The 24,572-nt window shown below is 55.1% G+C and overlaps 3 protein-coding genes across 8 annotated transcripts in view; 2 read left to right on the top strand and 1 right to left on the bottom strand.

Annotated features, from left to right (window-relative positions):
- Nucleotides 1-6,228, top strand: part of CCDC40 (coiled-coil domain containing 40) — a 42,405-nt gene extending 36,177 nt beyond the window's left edge. Inside the window, exons 18-21 of one of the 2 annotated variants that reach the window (XM_061392646.1) lie at nt 404-524; nt 2,593-2,781; nt 4,311-4,469; nt 5,422-6,228. In XM_061392646.1, the coding sequence (XP_061248630.1) occupies nt 404-524; nt 2,593-2,781; nt 4,311-4,469; nt 5,422-5,667 (715 nt within the window). In that variant the 3' untranslated portion in view covers nt 5,668-6,228. Of the gene's footprint in view, nt 1-374; nt 525-2,592; nt 2,782-4,310; nt 4,470-5,421 lie in introns of those variants that run through there. The other variant, XM_061392647.1, reaches the window with a different exon arrangement.
- Nucleotides 6,229-7,390: 1,162 nt separating this feature from the next.
- On the top strand, nt 7,391-23,635 carry GAA (alpha glucosidase). Of its 5 annotated transcripts, none has more exons than XM_061392651.1 (20): nt 7,391-7,498; nt 10,261-10,782; nt 11,988-12,133; nt 13,079-13,244; nt 13,327-13,423; nt 13,903-14,022; nt 14,096-14,214; nt 14,299-14,430; nt 15,687-15,797; nt 16,270-16,383; nt 16,481-16,565; nt 17,012-17,129; nt 17,506-17,639; nt 18,778-18,929; nt 19,083-19,231; nt 20,423-20,564; nt 20,962-21,105; nt 21,534-21,698; nt 21,978-22,130; nt 22,531-23,635. In XM_061392651.1, the coding sequence occupies exons 2-20, from the start codon at nt 10,276-10,278 to the stop codon at nt 22,588-22,590; spliced, it is 2,814 nt and encodes a 937-aa protein (XP_061248635.1). In that variant the 5' UTR covers nt 7,391-7,498; nt 10,261-10,275; the 3' UTR covers nt 22,591-23,635. The 5 variants fall into 5 exon arrangements, with proteins under 5 accessions (XP_061248635.1, XP_061248632.1, XP_061248637.1 ...); XM_061392648.1 differs by having other exon boundaries at nt 7,416-7,498; nt 10,115-10,782; nt 21,978-22,173; XM_061392653.1 differs by having other exon boundaries at nt 7,417-7,498; nt 10,115-10,782.
- On the bottom strand, nt 15,091-15,441 carry LOC133232792 (ATP synthase membrane subunit K, mitochondrial-like). The gene has a single exon (XM_061392661.1). It carries the CDS (start codon nt 15,384-15,386, stop codon nt 15,210-15,212), a length of 177 nt encoding a protein of 58 aa, XP_061248645.1. The 5' UTR covers nt 15,387-15,441; the 3' UTR covers nt 15,091-15,209.
- Nucleotides 23,636-24,572: the final 937 nt, after the last annotated feature.

The raw sequence follows: 24,572 nt of genomic DNA, 5'->3' as shown, positions 1-24,572 counted from the left end.
CTATTTAGGCTTTTGACTTCTCCTTATGTCAACTTTTGTCACTTATACTTGACTTACTCAGCTTCTCCTAAAGCTACATATCTGCTTTCTCCCTCGTCCCCCCTTTCTAGGTGAGAGTGAAGGGCCTTAGGGTTGAGTTTACCTTCTGGTCCCAAAATGGGGGACATTAGTTTCTATTTAAACCCTTGCCTGGGTGCCTGCAAATTAAGCATGCCACCTGCTCAGCAAGGGCACCCTGTCATCAGGAAGGCAAGGGTCTCCCAGCCCATCACACTGCTCTTTGATATCTGAGCCCATTCCAAGCACAGCACACCCCCAAGCACAGTGCACCATGCTCACCGAAGTGTCAGAAAGAAAACCCCTTTGTTCTGCAGCTCTTACACTGCCTCCCCTCCCCTTAAAGACACCAGATCATGCTTTGGGAGAAAAAAATCCAACTTGCAAAAGAGATGCGGGCCTCCGTGGATTCTGAGACAGGCCAGATGGAGATCCGGGCCATGAAGGCAGAGATACACAGGATGAAGGTGGGTGGAAGGAGGGAGGTGGGGGGCCTGGAGCTTGGGGTCCTGGGAAGAAACCACTCTGGCGCGGCAGCCTACACTCCAAGCACGCCAAGGAAACTCGCTGTTCCCCCTGCGGACTTTCTCCACCAGTGCCTGTCCAGTTCTTGTTCTTACTGCACCAGAATGGTCACAGGACACGACGACCTGCACAGTATTCACGAAGCACTGTTACCCTCGCTCCAAGCAGCGTGCTCCATCCAGTATTTCTAAATGCTGACTGTGACCAGTCCCCACCCAGTCTTGTGACCCGCTTGTGAGATGTGTCCCACCATTGGACCAAAAAGATTCACTCCGTAACAGAGTGCAAGGAACACACCCACGTTTCCCCGTCAAGTCATGTTTTTCTCTCTACTGTCATCTTTAGCTGGATTTCATTACCTTAAAAAAAAAGGCTGGTAATTAAATCACAAGCTGTCACTGAGCCAAAGGTTCAGGAACTTAAGGATACAAATCACAGCAGGTCATAAAAAGAAATACGACATCACTTTTACAATTACATGGTCCATAATAACCCTGCTGGCTGAGTCCAGAGGAATTCTGATCAAATGCATCCACTATGATAAGTTTAATAAACACTCATTTAACTGACTTTTCAAACCACAGAAGCCATGTATGTTGCTGCGGCAGGTCAAACACTGTACCACAAAGCTTACACACACACACACACAGACGCACATACGTACATAGGTGCACACACACACACACACACACACACACACACAAATGGGCTGCCAGCCCCCTCCCTCCTAGTTGTGTTTCGGTTTTGTTTTCCTTCACCAAAATAGTACATATAACTCAGCAACTTATTCTTTTTTTAGTGATCCAGACATGAACTTTCTTTAATAGTTGCAGAATATCCTATGGATACAACATAATTTAACGAAGCCTTCCCAGGTGGATGTGAAGATGCTGACTGTCTCCAGTTTGTTGCTGTCTGTCACTACTAACAATGTTACAATGACATCCTTATGGAAATCAGCATCCATATTTTTGGGGGTCTCTTTCTGGGCTGTCTTCTGTGTCTACTGATCTAAGAGCCCAAATCCACACCATCTTGATTTTTTAAAATATTTATTTGACTGCACTGGGTCATCTTTGCAACACATGGGATCTTTAGTTGCAACATATGGGATCTAGTTCCCCGACCAGGGACTGAACCCAGGCCCTCTGCCTTGGGAGCACAGAGTCTTAGCCACTGGACTGCCAGGGGAGTCCCCCTCTTGTTATTTTAAATCAACTTTATTGAGGAATAGTTTATTTACAGGGCTTCCCTGGTGGTTCAGCAGTAAAGAATCTACCTGCAATGCAGGAGACATGGGTTCAATCACAGGGTCAGGAAGATCCCCTGGAGAAGGGAATGGCAACCCACTCCAGTATTCTTGTGCCGAGAATCCTATGGACAGAGGAGCCTGACGAGCTGCAGTTCATAGAGTTGCAGAAGAGCTGGCCACGACTTAGCGACTAGACAATAAACAAACTTACATGCAGTAACGTGAACTTACTTTAAATGTCCAGTGTGCATAATGTGGCCACCACCCCGTGGAGACATGGACCATGCCCTCCTCTGCAGAAAGCTCCCAGACACCCCTCACAGTCCCACTCCCACCACAGCCCAGCCCCCAGCCCCAGGCCCCAGAGACCCTTCAGGCCACCATCTCACCAAACCACGATGCCTTTTTCCTAACAAGGCAATTAACCTCAGTGTGATACAGTTAACCAAACTACGAACTCTAAGCAGAGATCACTGTTGTTTTGGCTAATGTCCTTTTTCTACTCCAGGACCCAACCCCAGGCTGCATGTGGTCCTCACGTGTCCCCATCTACCCCTGTCTCTGTCAGTTTCTCAGTGTCGCCCTGCTGACCTGGTATTCTTGACATGGACTGAAATCATTCTGACCAGTTGACAAAGCCCCCACGTTCCTTTTTTCCCTGGGGCATCACCCTCACGAGTTCCCCTCTGGTTCAGTTGGGTGCGGAGGGAGGTGGCGCAGGCCCCTCTCCTGCCCAGTCCCCTGCCCTGTGCACCCAGGTCAAGCACGGGCAGCTCCTGAAGCAGCAGGAGAAGATGATCCGGGACATGGAGCTGGCCGTCACCCGAAGAGATACCATCTCCACCAGGGCTGAGGGGCAGAGCAAGATGGACAAGAAGCTGTTCACCCGGACAGACTTCCACCACAAGCAGACCGAGCTCCGACGGAAGATCAGGGACATTCACAAGGTAGGGGAGACGGGCCATGGGGAAGGGGCCCCGCCTCGGGCCACCTGTCCACGGGTGGTCAGCTGGGTCATCAGCCCCACTGGCAGGCGTCCGTGCGTGACCAGCCAGGGCCGAGTTTCTGAGGCACTTTCTCCGACTTGGGCTTTCACTTGGTCCTTCCAGCCTGCTTCTTGGGGGGTCCCTCCCCAGCTCATCCGCCTTACTGCCTCTTCTCCCAGCCCTCATTCCTGGAGCTGCCATCCCAACTGCTGTGTCGGGGTTGTTTTATGAGAAAGAGAAGAGACACTGGGGGTTGGGGGATGGAAGGAGCTCAGCTCCTGAGTCAGATAGGCCACTTTCTTCTGGACTGGGGGACAAAAGTCTGAGCCCACACCCCACATGCTGGTTCTGGGTCAAGACAGAGTGGCGGCCAGATCCACAGGTGCTTCCTGGGTGTCCCTGATGCCCTGCTCTGATCAGGCCTTTGCTTGGGAGTTTGTCTTGGGTTTAACAGAAGAGCCATGAGGCAGGTGCAGCTCAGGACTGGAAGCGGCCCCGTTTTTGCCCCCTCTTCTAACAGAAACGGCGTCAGGGAAACACGGAGTGTTGGTGAAGAGTGTGAGCCCCTGTGTCACTCATGCCCAGTGGGTGCTGGGGATGGGCTGATGGGAACGTGGAGGGCACCCACTCGAGCCCGTGTCCCCGTCCACCTGGCCACATTGACCAACCATTCGGTGTGTGCCTGCCCAGGGAGGGGACCAGCTATGGCCCCTGTGCCGCCTCCTTTTGCCGTCACCAGGCAGGGATCTGAGCTCAGATTTCCCTCGGCCCCCACTGGCCGGCTATGTGATCTCAGTGGGTGAGAAATCTTCCATCCCCACAGTTCCTCATCTGTCAGTGGAGACGGGGCAGTGACCCCTCCCAGAGAGGCAAGGGTTGTCCAAGACAGAACCTGGCCTTGGAGCCCCACCGTGGGTCCTAGCCCTGCTCTTCTACTTGTGGCTCATGCATATTGTCCAACCTCTCTGTACCTTGGCTTACTGACCTGTGAAATGGGTCCTCACCTCGTGGTGTCACCCAGAGGACCAGGTGGAGAATGTTGGAATAGCCCTGGTCAGGGGAGTCCCGCATGAGGAAAGAGTAGCTGAAAATGATGGATTTGATCCAACTGCTTATTTGAACGTTCCTGGAGGTGCAGAGGGGCCTTTTCTGGTCCTGGTTTGTGCATTTCTCTGCCATGTTGGCCACTCCTGGACTTTCTTTTATCCACCCCTCTCCACCCCTCCTTGCTCCCCAGGGGCCTCCTCTGCCCAGGTTGGCAACAGAATCCTCCCCCTACTGCCACAGAGGGTCCGGCCATGGCTCCCTCGCTGGCCTCCCCACCTGAGGCACTCTCCTACACCCCAGCTTTGGAATCCTCCCAGATTGTGTGCATAGAGGGTCCTGGGGGTCCTCCCTGCCTGACTCTTCTCTGTCCGCTGAATAACTGGGGGCAGGGTCCCAGGATGCTCCTGTCTCACCACTGCCCCCCCCCCCCGCCGCCGCCCCAGGCCACCGAGGAGTGCACCCAAACCATCCTGGAACTGGAAGAATCTCAAAAATCCATGAGTGACTCCCTCCTGGAGAAACAGGAGCAGTTGTCAAGGATGCAGGTTGAGGCCGACGAGCTTGAAGTTGAGCTGGACCGGCTGGCGACCCTCAAGCGACAGGTAGGCAAGCCCCAGGGCCACAGGAACCCAGCAACAAGGCCTGCTCTGGCCCAGCTAAGCCCAGGCTGATCACAGCAATCTACTGCTGTCGTCCACCTCACATTGCTCATGAAGGCTCCACGGGCCAGCGCTGTCCTGGGTGCCAGGGGTAGAGTGAACAGAAAAGGTGAAAACCCCTGCCCTCCCTGAGGTCACCTTCTGAGGGTTGGAGGACAGATAATCAAACTAATAAGCACAATGATACCTCATTTCTGATGGTGACAGATAACTCTGGAGAAACAGGAAGCACAGAAGGGGTGTCGGGTGGATGGGGGCAGCACTAGGAAGGAGGGTGGTCTGAGATGGCCACACAGGGAAAGTGACATTTGAGTCAAAGTTTGAAGGGGAGGCAAGGGATTGAGCACCCCCAGGTACAGCAGGAGTGGAGGCTGCCCAAGGCCCCAGGCTTGCAAGGCTTGGAGGGGGCAGCACCGTGACCATGGGCTGCTCCCTCAGGGATGGGGTGGTGAGGAGTGGCTTGGGATCACTGCAATCATTTGGTTCTCATGATGAGTGTGGAATGTGAGGGCCAAGAGTGGACAGGACCTGTCTTAGGCCATCATAGTTCTTAAGAAGGATGCATGGACCAGGGTAGCCTCAGGCTAGTGAGAAGCCATCAGACTCCGTGTGTCATTTCAAAGCTGCCCCACTGGGATTTTCTACTGGATTCAATATGGTGTGAGCAGAAGGCAAGGGTCACTCAGGGCTGCAGTGTTTGGGCCCGATCAACTGAGATGGGTGTGGTGGGCACCTGGCAGGTTGGACTGTGGGTGAGGGCGGGTCCATCAGCCCCTTCCCCTGGATCTGCCAAGCTCTCCACTGGTGCATCCTTGAGTCGGAGTTCGTGCCAGGCCAGCAGGTGTCCTCTTTTGAACACGCATAGCCTGACATGGGGTCTCTTGTCCCTCCCAAGAATCTTTCTGAGCTCGTGGCCCTGCAGACGCGCCTCAAGTACCTGCAGGCCGTGAAGGACGGGCGGTACGTCTTCATGCTCCGCAATAAGCAGTCACTGCTGATGGAGCTCAAGCGTCTGCACGACAGGCTGGTCAGCATCGGCACCATCCTCCACCACGTGAAGGAAGAGTACCCCCAGTTCCAAGAGGCCCTGCTCAAGGTCAGCCAGTCCATCGACAAAAGGCTGGAGTCATCCGGGTCCTAGAGAGCCCCAATCCCCAACCCCCACAAGGAGGAGACCAGTCTTGTGTGTCATCAGAACTGGAATCTTCCTACCCTCAGAGAATGACACCATTTAAGAGAGACAGGGTGGCATTGTAGGAATTTTTTGTAGGAAATCCCTGCGGTTGCGGTTCCATTTTGGTGAGTCTTCCACTTGCAAAGGCAGTGTCAGTGAACACAAACCTGCATGCCCACGTTGGGCTAACTTCTCCTAGTAAAACTGGAAATACAGGCCTCTGCTCCTGCCCCCACCTCCAGCATGGGTTAAATCCAGATTCCCAACTTATGGGAGCAAGTCCAGGGGGATGTGAATCCCTGGCTGCATCTGGAGGCCTAAAGCCTGAGGTGAGATCACACAGGTGTGTGACCACAGACCTCCCTTTGTCTACCCACTTCTCCAGAGTCCTCGTCCACCCAGGGCGCCTCCCCCTACACTCTGACTCCCAAGCACCTGGTACCTATGCCTTCCCTGCAGTTTAAAGGGAAAATTTTCTATAAGATAATTTTAAATGTTTCAGGAGGAAAATAAATTTTTTTTTCTGAATGTGCGAGAAAAAGTGTATTTATTCTACACAAACCCCACAAAGAAGCAGGGAAGCCCTCAATCACACTCTGACACTGCTGTGTGGGGCTTTCTGTGCCTGGTTCCACCTGACAGGGTCACAGGATCCAACTTTTCACTTGAAAATTTTGCTCCTCTTTTATTATTAATTTCCATTGGAGTATAGTTGCTTTGGGCTTCCCAGGCAGTGCTGGTTTCCCTGACAGCTCAGTTGGTAAAGAATCTGCCTGCAATGCAGGAGACCTGCACTGGATTGGATTCCTTTGTCAGGAAGATCCCCTGGAGAAGGGATAGGTTACCCACTCCAGTATTTTTTGGCTTTCCTTGTGGCTCAGCTGGTAAAGAATCGCCTGCAATGCAGGGGAACTGGGTTGGATCCCTCGGTTGGGAAGATCCTCTGGAGAAGGAAAAGGCTACCCATTCCAGTATTCTAGCCTGGAGAATTCTATGAACTGTATAGTCCATGGGGTTGCAAAGAGTGGGACATGACTGAGCGACTTTCACTTTCACTTCAGGTGGTACTAGCGGTAAAGAACTTGCCTGCCAATGCAGATGGAAGAGATGCAGGTTTGATATCTGGGTCAGGAAGATGCCCTAGAACAGGGCATGGAAACCCACTCCAGTATTCTTGCCTGGAGAATCCCAGGGACAAAAGAGCCCAGTGGTCTCGGGCCATGGGGTTGCAAGGAATCAGACACCACTGAAGCAACTTAGCTCATGGTTGCTTTACAATGTTGTGTTAGCTTCTTGCAGTACAAGCTTGCTCCTCCTAACAGCCTTTTCTCACTGTACGAAAAGTACCGTGTCATTGAACATTTTCATGACAGTCGGTTTTATGGGTTATGACATTTTCCTTTCAGAAGAAGTTTAAGTTGCTTCCACATTTTCGGCCTCTGGGTGATAAACTCGCACAGTCAGGCCTCTGGAGTGGCCTGGTGGGCTCTAGAACGCGGAGAGCTCGCTCACTCGGGGGCGTCGCACCCTCCCCGGATCGCAAAAGGTGAGGCCAGACCTCTCCCCAGAGCCCTCTCTCCTGCAGTGTGCATGGCCACTGGGCCCCTCCCACTTTCCAGGGGCGCCGAGGCCAACAGGGCGAGGATGCCCCTGCACGCCCCACGACCAGAGGGCGCACGACCGGGGATGAGCACTCATCAAGGGCGCCTGCGCAGGGAACTGTCACGTGACTCGCCGCCACTGCGCCGCGGGCGCTGGATCCCGAGGTGGCCGCTGCGGCTGGCGCGCGTGCGCGGAGGTGAGCCGGCCCGACAGCTGGATTGGGGCTGCGGGTGGTCCCAGCGAGTGGCGGGGCCGGGGCGGTCCGCGGCAACCCCACAGACTGGTGGCTTGGCGGATCCAGCAAGTCTTCAAGCCCGAGAAGGGAGGGGTCGATCGATAGAAGGGTTGGTTGTCAGTGCTTTCCTTTTGGAGAAGTTGAGGTCATCGTGCCAGGGCCGCGCGCCAGCGGTCAGCAGTGACGACAGTGATCTCGGTAACATGGGGACCCCGGAAGCTCCACGGTACCCACTCCCTGCCCCCGAGCTGGGCGAGGAAGGCTGTCCTTGCCCACGTTCACAGGGAGGAAGCTGAGGCACGGGAGGTTTAAAATCCTTCAGCTGCCTCTGCCGGTGGTGGAGCTGGGCTCTGAACCAAGCTTGTCCTTACCACCACTGTGGCCTGGGGAGCAATGGTTCAAAGTCATAGCCCAGAAAACGAGGCGACAGTCCCTCCGGGGCGCCACTTAACCTACTGACCGTCAGTCCTTCCCCATTTTTCTCTCTAAATTGTCGAGCACCATGAGTGTGGCCCTTCCCCATTGTAGGATCTCTTCCCTCTTCTAGGCTGTCTTCCCTGTCTGTAAAATGGAAACAGGGAAGGGATGGGGTGCTGCCCTGACTGTGTCACTGGCCACCTCTTCAACTTCTGAAGTCTGGGTGGGAAGGGCCAAGACCTTCCACTCTGAATTCCCCAAGTTTCTGAATAATCACCATCACAGATGTGTCTGGCAGAGTCAAGTGGAGCTGGTACACTGTGTGGTATAAAAAATTTATATTTATCCCGTCTTTGTCTCCAGTTCCTGACACACAACTCCTAAAAACCCTAGAATCTTGGTGGTGATAAGAATGTATGTTTCATGCTAATGAGATGACTGGGGGCTTGTAAACAGCTTCAGAATGGGAGCTAGTCCCCAGAAGGACCAAGGTAGGATTCCAGGGTGGGAACTTTCACCTGGCCTCAGGAGGCTGGTGATTAAGTTAATTACCAGTGGTCAGTGATCTCATCGTTTCGTGCCTACATAATAAAACCCTAAACTAGTTGGGGTTTAGAGAACTTCCAAGCTGGTGAACACATTTTGTTGCTCAGAGGGTGGCCAGCCCAGAGAGGGCATAGAAGCTGAGCACCCCTTCTCCATACCGCCCTCTGGGTATTCCTAGGTTGTATCTTTTATAATAAACAAGTACTTTCCTGAGTTCTGTGAGTTGTTCTGAGTTGTTCTAGCCAGGTATTGAACCTGAGGTGAGGGGTGTTGTGTGAACCCTGGAAATTGATAGCCACATGGTCAGAAGTGACAGTCTGGAACTTGCAGTTAGCATCTGAGGTGGGGGAAGTTCATGGGACTGAGCCCTCAACCTGTAGGGTCTTTGCTAATCCAGTAGTTCTTGTCAGAATTGAATTGACTTGAGTGTGAAAAAGCCCCATACTTTTGGTGTCGGCAGTGTTTGCTCTTACACCTAACATACTGGTGAAGTATGGTGGCCAGAATGTTCCAGGTGACTAACTGGTCTGTGTTTGGGACAGGCTCAGACTCTCAATGACGTGGGTGCACTTCTGCGGTGGGTGACTTCTTCCCACCCCCACCAGTATCTGCATGTTTCCAGAGGCCGTGAGAAAGCAGCTTACAGACCTCCTGCCACAAGGAGCTTTGCTGACAGAGGTTCAGCTCCTGTGCCCTGAAATCATCACTGCTATCTTCTGCAAGGGGCCACCTCCTGGCCCTTAACACTAGGGCAGGCTTCTTTTTGGAGACTGGACCCCTCTAAGGACCAGCTTTGGCTTGAGGACTCCCAGCACCATGGCCTTGCCCAACCTTCTTTAACCTGCATAACAGTCTGGGGCTCTGGGAGCCACCACTCTCCTGTGGGGTCAAAAGGGTGGGTACATGTGGGTGGTCTCAGCCTCTCTGCCAACCTCCCCATTTTGTCTCAAGCAGATAAAAAGGATTCTCTGAGTAAAATCCTTGCATATTTAGTCCCATATCCATGGCTACTGATCCTCAGAGGAGCTGGACAAACAATGTTCCTTACATAAAGATAAGCAAGATGCAGGTGATAACAGTCTTAACACCAGAGTCACCAGAGCGAGGCTCCAGTGCAGTGGCTATGGCAGAGACTCACAACCAGACCCCACATGGGCAGGTTTCTCGCACACCTGACAGCAGGGGCCAGGAGGGGCTCCTCTTGCCAAGTCCTGGGGGCCAGGCCTCTCTCCTGTGCTTGGCCGTCCCTGAGTGTTGCCCTGGGTTGTGGTGCCCAAGACCCCTCAGAGACTGTATCCACATCCAGGTCAGCAGAGAGGGACAGAGAGAGGGTGCACTTCCGCCCCATTGGCCAAGACCTAATCACCTCAGCCACAATCCTCATACAAGAGTGGGACTTACTCCATCTACTGTGGGAACTTGTTCCGCTTGATCTGTCACGTGGGTCTTTGTTAGGTCATTTTGTTATTTTGTCTTTGTTAATCATTAAGTCATTTGGACAGACATTCTAGATGCATTAATTTGTGACATATTAGAAGACTTCACAATGCGCAGAATTCTGCAACTCCCTGTTTGGGACTTTTCTCTCCTTTCCCTTTTTCCTCCCTGCCCCAGGTCTGCCCTCACTCACTTCTGCCCTGGGCGCTGTTGGGCCAGCCCCAAGTTCAAGTCTGGAAGCTGCTTTGAGAGTCCCCTGAGGTCCTGGGCATTCCCTCCTGTTGTCCTGTTGAGCCTGGTTGTTCTGTCTGCCTGCTTCCTAGATCCACTGTCCACCCATGATGAGGTGGCCACCATGCTCCCGCCCCCTGCTGGGGGTCTGCACCCTCCTCTCCTTGGCGCTCCTGGGGCACATCCTGCTTCATGACTTGGAGGTGGTCCCCCGAGAACTACGAGGCTTCTCCCAAGACGAGATTCACCAAGCTTGCCAGCCAGGAGCCAGCAGCCCAGAATGCCGTGGCAGCCCCAGGGCAGCACCTACACAGTGCGACCTGCCCCCCAACAGCCGCTTCGACTGCGCCCCAGACAAGGGCATCACCCCGCAGCAGTGTGAGGCCCGTGGCTGCTGCTACATGCCTGCAGAGTGGCCTCCAGATGCCCAGATGGGGCAGCCCTGGTGCTTCTTCCCTCCCAGCTACCCCAGTTACAGGCTGGAGAACCTGACCACCACTGAGACAGGGTACACAGCCACCCTGACCCGTGCCATCCCGACCTTCTTCCCCAAGGACATCATGACCTTGAGGCTGGACATGTTGATGGAGACCGAGAGCCGACTCCACTTCACGGTGGGCAGGATGGGGGCCAGGGGCTGGGCAGGGGCAGAGAGAGTGTGTGGACAGTGGATGAAGATGGATTCTGCTGTGCTTAGTGGCTCAGTCACATCCAACTCTTTGAGACCCTATGGACTGTAGCCCGCCAGGCTCGTCTGTCCATGGGGATTCTCCAGGCAAGAATACTTGAGTGGGTTGCCATGCACTCCTCCAGGGGATCTTCCAACCCAGGGACTGAAGCCAGGTTTCCTGCATTGCAGGTGGATTCTTTACCATCTGAGCCACCAGGGAAGCCTGAAGACGGACTCTATGGGGTGTTTATTTATGCATAGATGTGTACTGTACCCTCACCCAGAGTCTGGGTGTGAGCAGACCTGGCATCTACATTCAGGGGATAGTGGGTCACTAAGACAGTGACTGGCAGGCTCTAGGAGTGTTCTAGAGGGGAGGGCTTAAAGTGAGGTGGTGAGAGGTTAGGTTCCCCCCCAGGAAGTGACATCCCAGCTGGGACCTAAAGCAGGAGGCAGGAAGGGGGACATTCCAGGCAGTGGGGGGTGGGATCCCAGCCACTGAGGGCAGGGCCTCTTGTTCGATTTATTCCCAGCCGCTGGGACAGTGTCTGGCACATAGCAGGCGCTTGGTAAAAACTTGTCAACTGAATGAATGTCCAGACACAAAGGTGAGAGAGCCTGCAGCACGCAGTTCAGTAATACCCAGTTATTTTAACAAAGTAATTAACAACAGCCGTGAATTACTGAGCGATGACTGTGTACCCAGACAATGGTTGGGTGATCGAATTAGGTTTTCTCATTCACCCTGTGACTAGGAATGCCAGGCTGAAAACCGTTGCCAGATTCGGGAAATAAAAATACAATTTTGAATTTCAGATAACTAAGGAATTAGTCTTTTTTTTTTTTATAGCATAAGTAAGTCCCATAGAATATCTGGGACATATTAATACTAAAAACAATTGTGTGTCAGAAACCCAGATTTCCTGGTGTTCTGTATTTTACCTGGCAGCCCACAGGAGGTGCTCTCCTGGCTCTATAGGAAACTGAGGTTCAGGGATGTGGACTAGTCTGTCCACACCTCCAGGCTCTGTGCGGCTGCCCTGGGACTTGAACTGACTCCTCCCTCCTCTGGAGGGTGAAGGATGGAGTAGACAGCTGTTAGGGGCGGCCAGCCACCAAGGGCCTCATGACACTCTTCTTGTCCTCTAGATCAAAGATCCTGCCAACAGACGCTATGAAGTGCCCTTGGAGACCCCGCGTGTCTATAGCCAGGCGCCGTTCACACTCTACAGCGTGGAGTTCTCGGAGGAGCCCTTTGGGGTGGTCGTGCGGCGGAAGCTGGACGGACGGGTGCTGTGAGTGCCTAGTCTCTGTGCCCCCCCCCACCCCAATCTGGGTGGGAGGGTCAGGGAGCTGGAGAGCATTGTCCCTGACCCTGTTGTGGTCCACCCTCCTGCTCTGGCCTCCTTGCTGTTCGTGGCCCCCGGGGGCCCTGGTGCTCACTGTTCCCTGCACCCAAGCCTTCAAAGGCCCCTTCTCAAAGGCCCCCCACTCACACTGTCCACCCCAGGGAGGCCCATTGGGAGTGATTTTCCCCGGGGGACACTTGGCAACAGCTGGAGACATTGTCACCACCAAGGCAGGGAAGCAGGGATTCCATCCAGTTCCCCACAGCACCAGGACGGCCCAGAACACAGAGGGATTGGCCCAAACGTCAGCAGTGCCTCGGCTGAGAAACCCTGTCCAGTCTAAAGGAGCAGCCCCACTCCAGGCAATACCCCCTACTCTGCTTTATTATTTATTTGTTTAGCACATAGTACATATCAATGTGGGCTTCCCTAGTAGCTCAGCCAGTAAAGAATCTGCCTGCAATGTGGGAAACCTGGGTTTGATCCCTGGGTCGGGAAGATCCCCTGGAGGAGGACATGGCAACCCACTCCAGTATCCTTGCCTGGAAAATCCCCATGGACAGAGGAGCCTGGCGGGCTACAGTCCACGGGGTCACAGAGTCAGACACAACTGAGTGACTGAGGACAGCACACAGCACATATCAGTTTACCAGACACTGCGGTTATTAACTTGTCTCATCCTTTCTCTTGACCCTGTGGAACCTCGGAGTGCCCTAACTGCCTCTGGCTGGGCAGCTCCATGAAGTCTGGGAGCAGTTTGGCCCTCCTGGGGAGGTGGTACTCAGAGCCACAACTCCCAGGACTGGAAGGGTTTTGGGCAGCAGCCGCTTGTGGTCAGGGCTCACGGAGCTGTCAGCTTCTCATGTGAGGCCACCTGGACTCTTCTGGCAGGCTGAACACCACGGTGGCCCCCCTGTTCTTTGCGGACCAGTTTCTGCAGCTGTCCACCTCCCTGCCATCCCAGCACATCACAGGCCTTGCCGAACACCTTGGGTCCCTGATGCTCAGCACCAACTGGACCAAGATCACCCTCTGGAACCGGGACATCGCCCCTGAGGTAAAAGGGTGGCAGAAGGGGGTCTGGGATCAGAGGGGCCTCATGGGCCAGGACGTAAAGTGGGGTGTCTGCCATGTCCCAGCCCAACGTGAACCTGTATGGATCTCACCCTTTCTACCTGGTCCTGGAGGATGGCGGGTTGGCTCACGGGGTCTTCCTGCTGAACAGCAATGCCATGGGTAAGCACGGGGCACTGGGGCCCTCCACATCTTCTGGCCAGTTCTGCTTCTAAGCCCCCAGCCAGGGTTTCCCTGGTGCAGCTACACCCCCTCCTACCTTGAGGGTGCTGGGGCTCTCTGTACCTGCCTGACAGGCTGCAGTCTCAGAGGAGGGGGCAGAGGATTGGGCCTTGTACATTCTCCGAGAAATGAGCAGTGGGCCATGGCCTCTGCCAGCTCTATCCTTCGGTGCCCCTAAGGTGAGACCTCTGATGTGAGGAGGGGGACTAAGGCCAAAAAGGGGGGCCTCAGGCTGCTCAGGACCTTCCTGTCCTGCTCCAAGTCTCTCAGTGAGCTGGGCTCAGAGTGACTGTCCTGGGTCCCCCGGCTCCCTGCGGGAGGACCTCTCCAGCAGGTGTTTGGCCCATTGGTGCAGCGCTGAAGGCCCTGGGGAAGGGGGGTGAGTATTTGTCCCTGAGCCCCAAGGCTGCTTCCTCCAGATGTGGTCCTGCAGCCCAGCCCAGCCCTCAGCTGGAGGTCGACAGGCGGGATCCTGGACGTGTACATCTTCCTGGGCCCGGAGCCCAAGAGCGTGGTGCAGCAGTACCTGGACGTCGTGGGTAGGCCTCGCCCCAGCCCCGGCTGCTCCCTCCCCAGCCCCTCGGGCCCACTCACGGTCACCTTGGCCCCCAGGCTACCCGTTCATGCCGCCGTATTGGGGCCTGGGCTTCCACCTGTGCCGCTGGGGCTACTCCACCTCTGCCATCACCCGCCAGGTCGTGGAGAACATGACCAGGGCCTCCTTCCCCCTGGTGAGTGCTGGGGAGGGGCCTGGGGCCCGTTGGGGGGCGGGGGTGGAGAGCCTGGGCCCCGACCGCCCTGTGCCGTGGCTGCAGGACGTCCAGTGGAATGACCTCGACTACATGGATGCCAGACGGGACTTCACTTTCAACAAGGACCACTTCGGGGACTTCCCGGCCATGGTGCAGGAGCTCCACCAGGGCGGTCGGCGGTACATCATGATCGTGGTGAGTGCCCCTTGTGTCCTGTGCCACTCGGAGCGGGCTCTTTTGGAAGCCAAGGGTCTGAGTGTCCGGTGGTGCCAACTCAGTGGTATCGTTGACCTGCCGTGGGCACGGAGGACGTTTCTGAGGGTCTTTGGTATTGAGGGAATGTCAGATTTATAGGCTTGGCCTTTGCCACCCAGTGATGTCCCTGGAAATGTCTTTGCTTAGGATCCTTGCAGCTGTAAGTTGCTTGAACCGCTGAAAGCAAGTGGTGAGGGCATTACTCGGCTGACACCGCTCAGCTGTGGGCAGGCCAGGTGGAGCTGTATGCCGGAGCAGCTGCAATGCTCCATGAGACCCCTGCTTTTCTTTCCAGTGGTCAGCTCTGCCTTGTGGGGAGCAGGGCAGGCTCTGAGTGGTTCAGCACGAAGATGCACTTCCCTAGGCCAGTCCCCTCAGCCAGAGGGGTGCGGTTCGGGCTGGTATAGCTTGTGAGGGGGGGGTGCCTAGAGGAGGAAGTGGGGATGGGGAGACAACCAAGTGGTCGCCATTGTGGATGCCCTTCAGAAGAGGAAATCCATTTGGAATTGGACTGATGGTCATTTCCATCCTCAAGGCCCCTCTGAAGGGAACAGTGTCCAGGGCCACTCACTCAGAGTAAGGAGGGCAGGTGCAGACCATTTATTTATTTATTTTTCCAGGTTCATAATTTATTGTACAAATTGAGTATCACATGATGAGTTGACATTAGCTTCTTCAGGCATGGGAACTTAACAGATAATGTACAGTTCAGAATCTGTTTATGTTGCTTTCATTGCTGGAGTTTTTTTAGACCTTAACTTGAAGTATAAGACTATCAAAGCAATACTTCCGTATGTGGCCAGCACACAATTCATTCTCCCTGTGAGAGTGTAAGAGTTGAAATATTTTTTGATACCAGTGAAATGGAACTGGGCATCAGCTTCTGGACCTGCCATGATTTCAATCTTTCAAGGGGTTCAAACTCCCAGACCATTTATTTTTATTTCTAAATGAAATAAATGGTCACTGTAGAGCATTTGTGAAATTCTGGGCCCTTCAAGCAAAAGTAACTTGCATCCAGGCGCTCCCTGTTTGGCCATCCGGGGCGGGTCACGTGCACCTCCACGCACAGCGTGTTGACTTGCGTGAAGCCGCATCCATTTCTGCCTTGCTAACATTTAGGGACAGCATTTTCCCAGCGATGGGGCCAAGGTTTCAGGCATTTCCTTCTCATCCTGACTGGTTTCTCTCTCCAGGATCCTGCCATCAGCAGCTCAGGCCCTGCTGGGACCTATCGACCCTACGACGAGGGTCTGAGGCGGGGGGTCTTCATCACCAATGAGACTGGGCAGCCACTGATTGGGCAGGTACAGTGGGGCCTGGGGGGCAAGGGGGAGAAAGAGTGGTCTCCAGCCAGTGGTACTGAAGGCGGGGTTCACAGCTGGGGGTTATAGTGGCTTCTGACAAGGCAGGGCACCTAGAATCCTTGTGTCAGGGGCCCTTGTTTGCAGGCAGTTCAGACACAAGCTCGAAAGCTCCTCAGAGAGACCTCAGAGTCCTCTACGTGCTCTGGGTCCCCAGGGGCTTCCTGGGGCGGAGTGGTGGGGGGTGCAGGGGTGCATCCAGAAGAGTCCCTGCTTCTTCCCGAGGGCAAGCCCAGGACCAGGAGGAAGGCCCCCAGGAGTGTGGCTTCCGGGGCCTTTCCCCATGCTCCTCCCCCTTGCAGTTCACCCACACCCAGGGGAGATGAGTGAGGCTGCAGCCCTGCCCGCAGCTGGTTTGCCCAGGGCCTCTGTGCAGGCTCCAGGGGCCTCGTCTGCCCTCTGACCTCTTGTCCAGGTGTGGCCCGGACTCACCGCCTTCCCCGACTTCACCAACCCCGAAGCTCTTGACTGGTGGCAGGACATGGTGACCGAGTTCCATGCCCAAGTGCCCTTCGATGGCATGTGGATCGTGAGTGTGGCCCTGCCCCTGGGTGTCCTGTGGCCTTGGGGACCAGCCCCACACCCTGCACCACGTAGGATGTCCACCCCCTGGTGCTTTCTCACAGGATATGAACGAGCCATCCAATTTCGTGAGGGGCTCGGTGGATGGCTGCCCGGACAACAGCCTGGAGAACCCGCCCTACCTGCCAGGTGAGCTGTCCCCCGATCCCTGCCTGCCTCCACCCGCCTATTCCCAGCACTAGTCAGCTGGGGATTTAATAGCTCAAATCAAGGGATTTCCCTTCTCTGGTTTGGGAGGCTTGAAGCCCTGGTTTCTGAGAAGCTGATGGATAGCAGGAGCCTGGGACATGGGAGGGAAGCCTCAGGAGTGAGGTTCGTGTGGGGAGACCCCAGCCATGTGATGCTGACCGGGCATGTGCTGCTGAGGCGAGACCCTTCAGAGGGGGTGCTCCAGGCGCAGCTGGTTTAGGAACAGGCAGAGGTGAAGTCTAGGTCTGCAGAGGTCAGGCTGTGGCACCACCTTGTCCTGTCCTTGGAGAAGTGGAGACTGTACCCAGGTTCCAAGGGGCTCCAGGATGTGGGGGGCACCAGCCCGCTGGGCAGAGGCTCCAAGGAAACAGCCCCCTCTTCTCCAGGGGTGGTTGGCGGGACCCTCCGGGCAGCCACCATCTGTGCCTCCAGCCACCAGTTCCTGTCCACGCATTATGACCTGCACAACCTGTATGGCCTGACTGAAGCCTTAGCCTCCCACAGGTGAGGGGCCAGGGTTGGGGAAGGAGAGAAGGAAGCCCAGGTTCCCCCAGGGCCCCTGCCAACCCCATTCTAACCCCTCTTGCCCTCCAGCTCCATGCCTGGTGCCTCAGAGGAAGGGCATGGTGACAAGACAGGGAGCCAGGGCTGGTCAGGACCTCTGGCTTCCTTGAGCTTCAAGGGAGGTTTGTCCAGCCTGGGACACATGCATTTTGAGGGTAGTTGGGTGGCAGGGCTGACTGCCTGGCAGACACGGGCGGAGGCCTCAGCTATCCGGCTCCTTGATCCCAGCCTGCCCTCCCTGCTGCACTGCCCTGCACTCTTGCCAGCAGTGATGGGGTTCCCAGTGACCCCGCTCAGCACAGCTCTCTCCACCCAGGGCCCTGGTGAAGGCTCGAGGGATGCGTCCCTTCGTGATCTCTCGCTCAACCTTTGCCGGCCACGGCCGATACTCCGGCCACTGGACAGGGGATGTGTGGAGCAACTGGGAGCAGCTTTCCTACTCCGTGCCAGGTGCGCACACCTGTCAGGAGGTGGGGCAAGGAGGAGAGGGTGGGCCCCCTCCAGGGGAGTTTGTCCAGAGCCAGGTCCTCAGAGAGATGCTGCTGCGATGGGGTGGGGCCTGCCGCCAAGTCCTGTGAGAGGGCTCACCTGTGCAAGTCAGCTACCTGTGCGAGTGGGCTCACCTGTGGTGCCCCTCTTTACAGCATCCCATCTTGGATTCATGCTTTGTTAGAACATCCCTTCTGATGACCACATTCTGAGTTGTGTGAAAACTGCATCTGAGCTCAGTCCAAAGGGCGCCCCCACCCCTGTTGTCTCAGTGCCTGGCTCCACCTTGCAAAGAGAATTTTGATTCTTGTTCCAAGAGCTCTGATGCTGCAGACGTATTAGGCCCAGGGATGGCTCAGGAGCCCTGGGGAGAGGGTAGAGGTGACCCCCTGAAGTCACAGCTGAAGAGAGCCTCTGCCAAACCCTCCAGCCTGGAAGTGCTTTCCTAGTCACAGGCTTGCTTCCGCGTGTGATGCGTATGTGACATCCTGTATATGATGTCCTGCCAAACTGAGTCCATTCTTCCTGCACAAAGCCGCTGCTGGCTCTGCCCACGGGTGCTGACTGGCTCTGAATTTTACCCTGGGGCCAACGTGGGGGTCAGGCCTGAATCCTCTTTAACTTTTGCCATTGAAATTGTGTCTTGGTGTAGGTCTGTTTGAGTTCATCTTGTTTGGGACCCTCTGGGTTTCCTGTATCTGATTCCTTCTTCTGATAGGGAAACGAGTCATGGTGGATCAGTGCCCACCCTGATGTCCTCTACCTGATTATGTCTGCAGTGACCCTATTTCCAAATGTGGTCACATTTCCAGCAACTGGGGGTTAGGACTAGAACTTAACCTTTGTGGGGAGGGGAGGGGATTCAATTCATCCCTGGCCAATCCAGTTTGCCCTGCACACTCTAGGTGTTAAGGAGCAGATACAGCTGGTTGTTCTGCTGAAATCATAAGTGCAGGATGCACTAGCCATCGGGTGGGGGCTGGGTGGGAGGGTCTTTGGGAGAGATCCTCCTCCCTCGCCAGTTCAACAGACATGTCTGTCAGGCTCCTGGACTGGTCAGGCTGTGGCATCTGCAGACCTGTCTGACTCTGCCCTCCAGAAATCCTGCTTTTCAATCTGCTGGGGGTGCCCCTGGTAGGGGCTGACATCTGTGGCTTCCTGGGCAATACCTCAGAGGAGCTGTGTGTGCGTTGGACCCAGCTGGGGGCCTTCTACCCCTTCATGCGGAACCACAATGCCCTGAACAGCCAGGTAGGGTGGGGATGGCAGGGGAGGCTGTGCCCTGGGGAACGCTGCTTTCTGTGCCAGCCCTGGCTGGCCCCGAACTGCCAGGTCTCCTGGGGTGAAGGGACTGGGCACTGCCACCCCAGATCCCAGGTGCTTCCGCCACTCCCTCCACCGCAGCCACAGGAACCGTACAGGTTCAGCGAGACGGCGCAGCAAGCCATGAGGAAGGCCTTCACCCTGCGCTACGTGCTACTGCCCTATCTCTACACACTGTTCCACGGGGCCCACGTCAGAGGCGAGACAGTGGCCCGGCCCCTTTTCCTGGAGTGAGTACCTGGGTTGGGAGCAATGGCCTCAGGCCCACTGACCCCAGGGCAGCCACCCTTCTGCGTTGGGTGTTCCAGGCACCAAAAGGAAGGAGGTGTGGCAAAATCTGGGCCCTCCCCACTGAGGTACCCCCTGCACCCCCAGTCCCCACCCACTGGATTCCATTTCAGGGCTGGGAGCCCTCGATAACAGAACATCCCATGGTGAACACTGAGTACAGACCAGGCCTCCCAGATGGCAAAACAAGTTGTAAGTCTACTATGATTGAATCTGTTTGGGGCTTAAGATAATAAGACCACCAAAGAAATCCAATAGCTATCCCCCAGATAGGACTCGATATACCTGAGAAGTTACTATCCTGTAAAATGGCTCCTCGAATCAGAGGGTTAAAGGATTTTTCAGTAGTGTGGTAATTAGTCAGCTATTTGCAAAAATCTATTTTCCTCTCATCTCATACAAACTTAAATTCCAGGTGAATTAAGTGTCAAAAATTAAACTGTAGAAAAAGCCCCAGGAAAACAGAAGTCCATGTTTCCCTCTGCTCTGGCAGGAGAGGACTTTCTAAGCATCAAAAGCAAAAACCAAAGGAAGGAGGTTTAACTTAGAGAAAAAAAAAAAAAATAACATTTCTTTGAACATAAACAGAAAAATAAACACCAAACTGCTCTAAACATAGATTGTCAAGGCAAATGAACAGCAGAAAACCCTTGTGGCTCAGTTGAATCTGCCTGCAATGCAGCAGACCAGGGTTCGATCCCTGGGTTGGGAAGATCCCCTGGAGAAGGGAAAGGCTACCCACTCCAGTATTCCAGTGTGGAGAATTTCATGGACTGCATAGTCCATGGGGTCGCAAAGAGTTGGACATGACTGAGTGACTTTCACTTGTCAATAAAATGACACTCTCCCTAATGTACAGAAATTCAGACCAAGTGTAAGACTAACATCAAGAACCAAATAAAACACGTGGGCAAAAGCACAGTTTGCAAGTAGGAAATGTAGACAGGTCATGCCCGGATAACCAGGCAAGGAGAGCTTATTCTTGGCTCCTGCCTTGACTTCAGTTAGCCAGAACCAGCCCTGCCACGTGTAACCCAGGCCCTTCAGCTCCCTTCCAAACCTCCCCATGGGCCTCCTGAGCCCACTGACCTCAGAGGCTGCCAGACCGCCCTGCCAGTTTTTCCTGTTTGAAGGTTCCCCGAGGACCCCAGCACCTGGACTGTGGACCGCCAGCTCCTGTGGGGGGAGGCTCTGCTCATCACCCCGGTGCTCGAGGCTGAGAAGGTTGAAGTCACTGGCTACTTCCCCCAGGGCACGTGGTACGACCTGCAGACGGTGAGTCCTGGGGCCCTGAAGCCTGGGAGGGTGGGGGAGATGGTGGAGGGGTCCTCCCTCTGGCACTGTTGGTATGGAGGGGTCCTTGCTACATGAGGGCCCTCACCTGGAGCTGCTCCACTAGCATCATCTTGTACAATCCTTGCAGGACCCATTTTTTAGATGGGGAAACTGAGGCTGGATAGGTGACTTGCCACCAAGCTGAGCCAGGACTCCAGTTCTCCTGCTTCCACACTCCTGCCCCTTCTCCCATCCTCTGAGCAGCCCCACCCGAGCCCTGGCTCCAGCCTCTCTTGCTCTGTCCCCACTGTGGCACTGTCTCCGATCTTGCCTCCCAACAACAGCACAGGGTCTTGGCACTGCTCAGGACCCTTTGTGACATGACATCCCCCTCCAGGTACCAATGGAGGCCTTTGGCAGCCTCCCACCTCCTGCACCCCTCACGTCTGTCATCCACAGCAAGGGGCAGTGGGTGACGCTGTCCGCCCCGCTGGACACCATCAACGTCCACCTCCGGGCCGGGCACATCATCCCTATGCAGGTATCTGGACCGGGCCCCTGAGCCCATTCATCCAGCCCTGGGGCTGCTGGGCCCCCACATGCCTCTGTCCAGCTGGAGGTCCACCCCCAGGGAGAGATGCTTCTTCTGGGGGTGAGGATGACCTGGACTGGGGAAGGACACATCCCTGCACTGACTTGCTCCCAGGCCAGGCAGAGGGGAGGGCCTCCTAGAGATTCATTGGCCCTTCTCAGAAAACAGTCAGTCTGCAAACCTCCATGGGCCTTGTGTCCTCTGAGGTGTCCCTCTGGGTCAGTGGTCTCCATGGGCCTCCAGGCTACTTGGCCATAGACTGTCCTGCAGATCTTGCTTTCTTCCACTACGGCACTGTCCTAGCCTTGCATTGCTCATACCTGGGTTTGGAGGCCTCCACCTGGCTTGGGACAGTGATGTGGGCCACCCTCTCCCAGGGCCCTGCCCTCACGACCACAGAGTCCCGCAAGCAGCCCATGGCCCTGGCTGTGGCCCTGACAGCCAGTGGGGAGGCCCAAGGGGAGCTGTTCTGGGACGACGGGGAGAGCCTGGGAGTGCTGGATGGTGGGGACTACACACAGCTCATCTTTCTGGCCAAGAACGTGAGTCACATCCGCCCAGGCTGGGGGCCAACTTGGGGTGACTATCCTGACTCGGTGAGGGTAGCTGGGCCTGGGGTCCTGGGATAGCCACCTCTCCGGGTCAACCAGACTGAAGGGGAGAAGAGCCCATGGGCCAAGTCCCTCGACCAGAGTTCCCTGCACTGTGCCAGCATCCCAGGGGTTGCAGGGGGTGTGCTGCCCAGAGACCGTGGCCGAGTGGGGCTTGCTGCCCCAGACCATCTGCTCACACCTCCTGTCCTATCTCTCTGCTCCGGCCAGAACACCTTTGTAAACAAGCTGGTGCACGTGAGCAGTGAGGGGGCCAGCCTGCAGCTGAGGAATGTGACCGTCCTGGGGGTGGCCACAGCCCCCCAGCAGGTCCTCTGCAACAGCGTTCCTGTCTCCAACTTCACCTTCAGCCCTGACACAGAGGCAAGAGAGCCCACAATTGGGTCCAGAGGGCCTATCCCCGAGGGTGGGTGAGGGGGTGGGAAATACCAGCTGAGCTGGCATCATGGGACTCCCTGTCCGGCATGGAGAGGACACTTGAGTGTTACAAGGGGCAGAAAGGAAGCTGAACTTCAGGGAGTGGGAAGTTTAGTCCCTTACACTTCACATCTTTCCTCTGCCCGTGTCCACGTTGTCAGCCCCTGGTTAAAGGGCAGCTCGTTTCCAAAGCAGATTGAGGCGGCCACTGCCAAGAGTGCTGGGAGGGAACACAGCGAGACTCCCAGGGCTGGGCCAGGCCCCACGTCCACTGCCCAGCCACACTGCAGGCTCCCGTCTGCCTCACTTCAGTTGCCAACCCAGTTTTCCTATTTCTTGTCCCCAGACTCTGGCCATCCCTGTCTCGCTGACCATGGGAGAGCAGTTTGTCATCAGCTGGTCTTAACCCGGGGCCCAGCGGTGTGCTGCTCCTTCACAGACCTCCCAGTGGCCCAGCACTTGCACCCTGTCGGCGGTGTAGGGGCCTTGGGTCAGAAGTGCTTACCCTGAGTCACATGGCACTGACGTCCTTGAACACCCAGATCCGCTTGCAAGTCTGTCTCCCGGGCTCTGGGCCAGCAGCTCGGCTGAGTCATCTGCCCAGATGCCAGTCAGATCAATGCCCTGAGCGGTGCCCTGTACTGGAAATGTTTACTGGAAGCTTTGCTCCTCTGTAGCCTGTCACTGCAATGTGTGCACAGCCAGCCACCACTGCCCGCCTATGACGCAGAGGTGGTGCCTGGACAGGGTGGTACCTGCATTGCAAGGCCCCCCACCTCCGGAGGAGGCCCTGCTGCTGGGACCCGATGACAGCACAGAACTGGGGGCTGCTGCAGACTGCTTTCTGGGCCGCTGCCCCCAACTCAGCAGAGTTCATAGGACTCAGGGAACCCTCAATCTGAAGTGCAGTTATTTTCAATAAAAGGATGCGCCTGAAGGTCTTGATGCAGGAGGACTCCATCCTTGATGGGCCCTGGACATTTCTGGGCAGTGTGCGCGCTTCACTGTGTATTCAGAGCAGCACCCTCACAGCCCATCGCCTCACACCCCAGTATCCGCTCTCAGGTGACTGGAGAACAGCCAGCCAGGCCTGGTGTCGATCACCTGGTGGGAGATGCGCGCCCGCCCCAACCCTGCCCAAGGGCTCTGTGGACTAAAGCTGCTACACCCACACCCGTTCCCAGACAACCACTGGTCTGCTTTTGGTCACTATAAATCAGTTTACATTTTTTGGAATTTTCTATAAATGGAATCATACAGCTTTTTTATTTGGGGGGGGTGCTAATATTAATCTAACTGCTCTGAGATTCATCCGTGTTGTATGTGTGCTTTTTCATTGCCAAATAGTTCTCTGTGGTATGGAGGTGCCACATGGTTTATCAGATCTGAATAGCGTTAAGAGTGTTTTCAGCCTTTTACTGTTAGGAATAAAGATGTGGTCAGCAGTCGTGGACCAGTGTGAATGGACATGTTTTCACTTCTCTTGAGCACACACCAAGCATGATAGGGTCAGATCATATGGAGGGCGTGTGTGTATGATTGAACTGTTTTCCAAAGTGGGTGACCCGCTCTGTGCTCCTACCAGCTTTGCTGCGGCTTGGTCTAGTCTCTTCAATTTCAGTCATTCCAGTGACAGTGGATCTCATGGGTCCGATTTGTGTTCTTAATGACTGAAGATGGTGAGCACCTTTTCTTGGACTTATGTAACTCATAAATTTTCTTTGGTGAAGTGTCTGTTCAGGTATTTTGCCGATTTTTTTACTTGGATTTGTTCCCCGAGTTATAAAATAGTTTTTCCATTGCTACTGACAAATTACCACAATCTTCCGTGGCTTAAAACTACAGATTTATTCTATCACAGTCCTGTAGGTCAGAAGTCTGACTTGGTCTCACCGGGCTAACATCAGGTGTTAGCAGGGCCACTGCTTCCTCTCCGGAATCCAGTCTCCTGAGCATACAGGTCTGAGGTGCGCTGTCACTTACACATCCTCCTGAGCTTCTAGGGGCTACTCCAGATCATAGCTCGGGGCACCAAATCCAGCGACGGTGAGCTGAATCCTCACCACTGAGACTCTCTTCCGCCTCTTCCATTACACCACTCTCTGACCCATGGTAGCCCTTCATCTCAAAACCTTTAACTTATTCTCACCTGCAAAGCCCCTCTGGCCATTTAATGTGGGATAGTCAGGTTCCAGGGATTAAGATGTGGGCATTTGGAGGTGGGGTGGATGGGTTTCTCTGACTTCTCAGAGTGAGAGCATGGGCTGTAGTAGCTGCAGCTCCTGGGCTCTAGAGCACAGGCTTAGTTTGCTCTGAGCCATGTGGGATCCTCCCGGATCAGGGATCAAACCCCGGTTTTCTGCATTAGTATGCAGATTCTTTACCACT

The sequence above is a fragment of the Bos javanicus genome, chromosome 19 (genome assembly GCF_032452875.1).
Source record: "Bos javanicus breed banteng chromosome 19, ARS-OSU_banteng_1.0, whole genome shotgun sequence".
Lineage (NCBI taxonomy): Eukaryota > Metazoa > Chordata > Mammalia > Artiodactyla > Bovidae > Bos > Bos javanicus.
This window is presented reverse-complemented; position numbering and strand designations above follow the sequence as displayed.

Bases quoted from the DNA above. Each gene is read 5' to 3' on its own strand.
- LOC133232792 (XM_061392661.1), bottom strand. From the start codon at position 15,386: ATGGCAGGTCCAGAAGCTGATGCCCAGTTCCATTTCACTGGTATCAAA.
- GAA (XM_061392648.1), top strand. From the start codon at position 10,276: ATGATGAGGTGGCCACCATGCTCCCGCCCCCTGCTGGGGGTCTGCACC. The intron at 16,384-16,480 runs GTGAGTGTGGCC...GCTTTCTCACAG, and splicing joins CCTTCGATGGCATGTGGATC to GATATGAACGAGCCATCCAA. The intron at 18,930-19,082 runs GTAGGGTGGGGA...CCTCCACCGCAG, and splicing joins ACAATGCCCTGAACAGCCAG to CCACAGGAACCGTACAGGTT.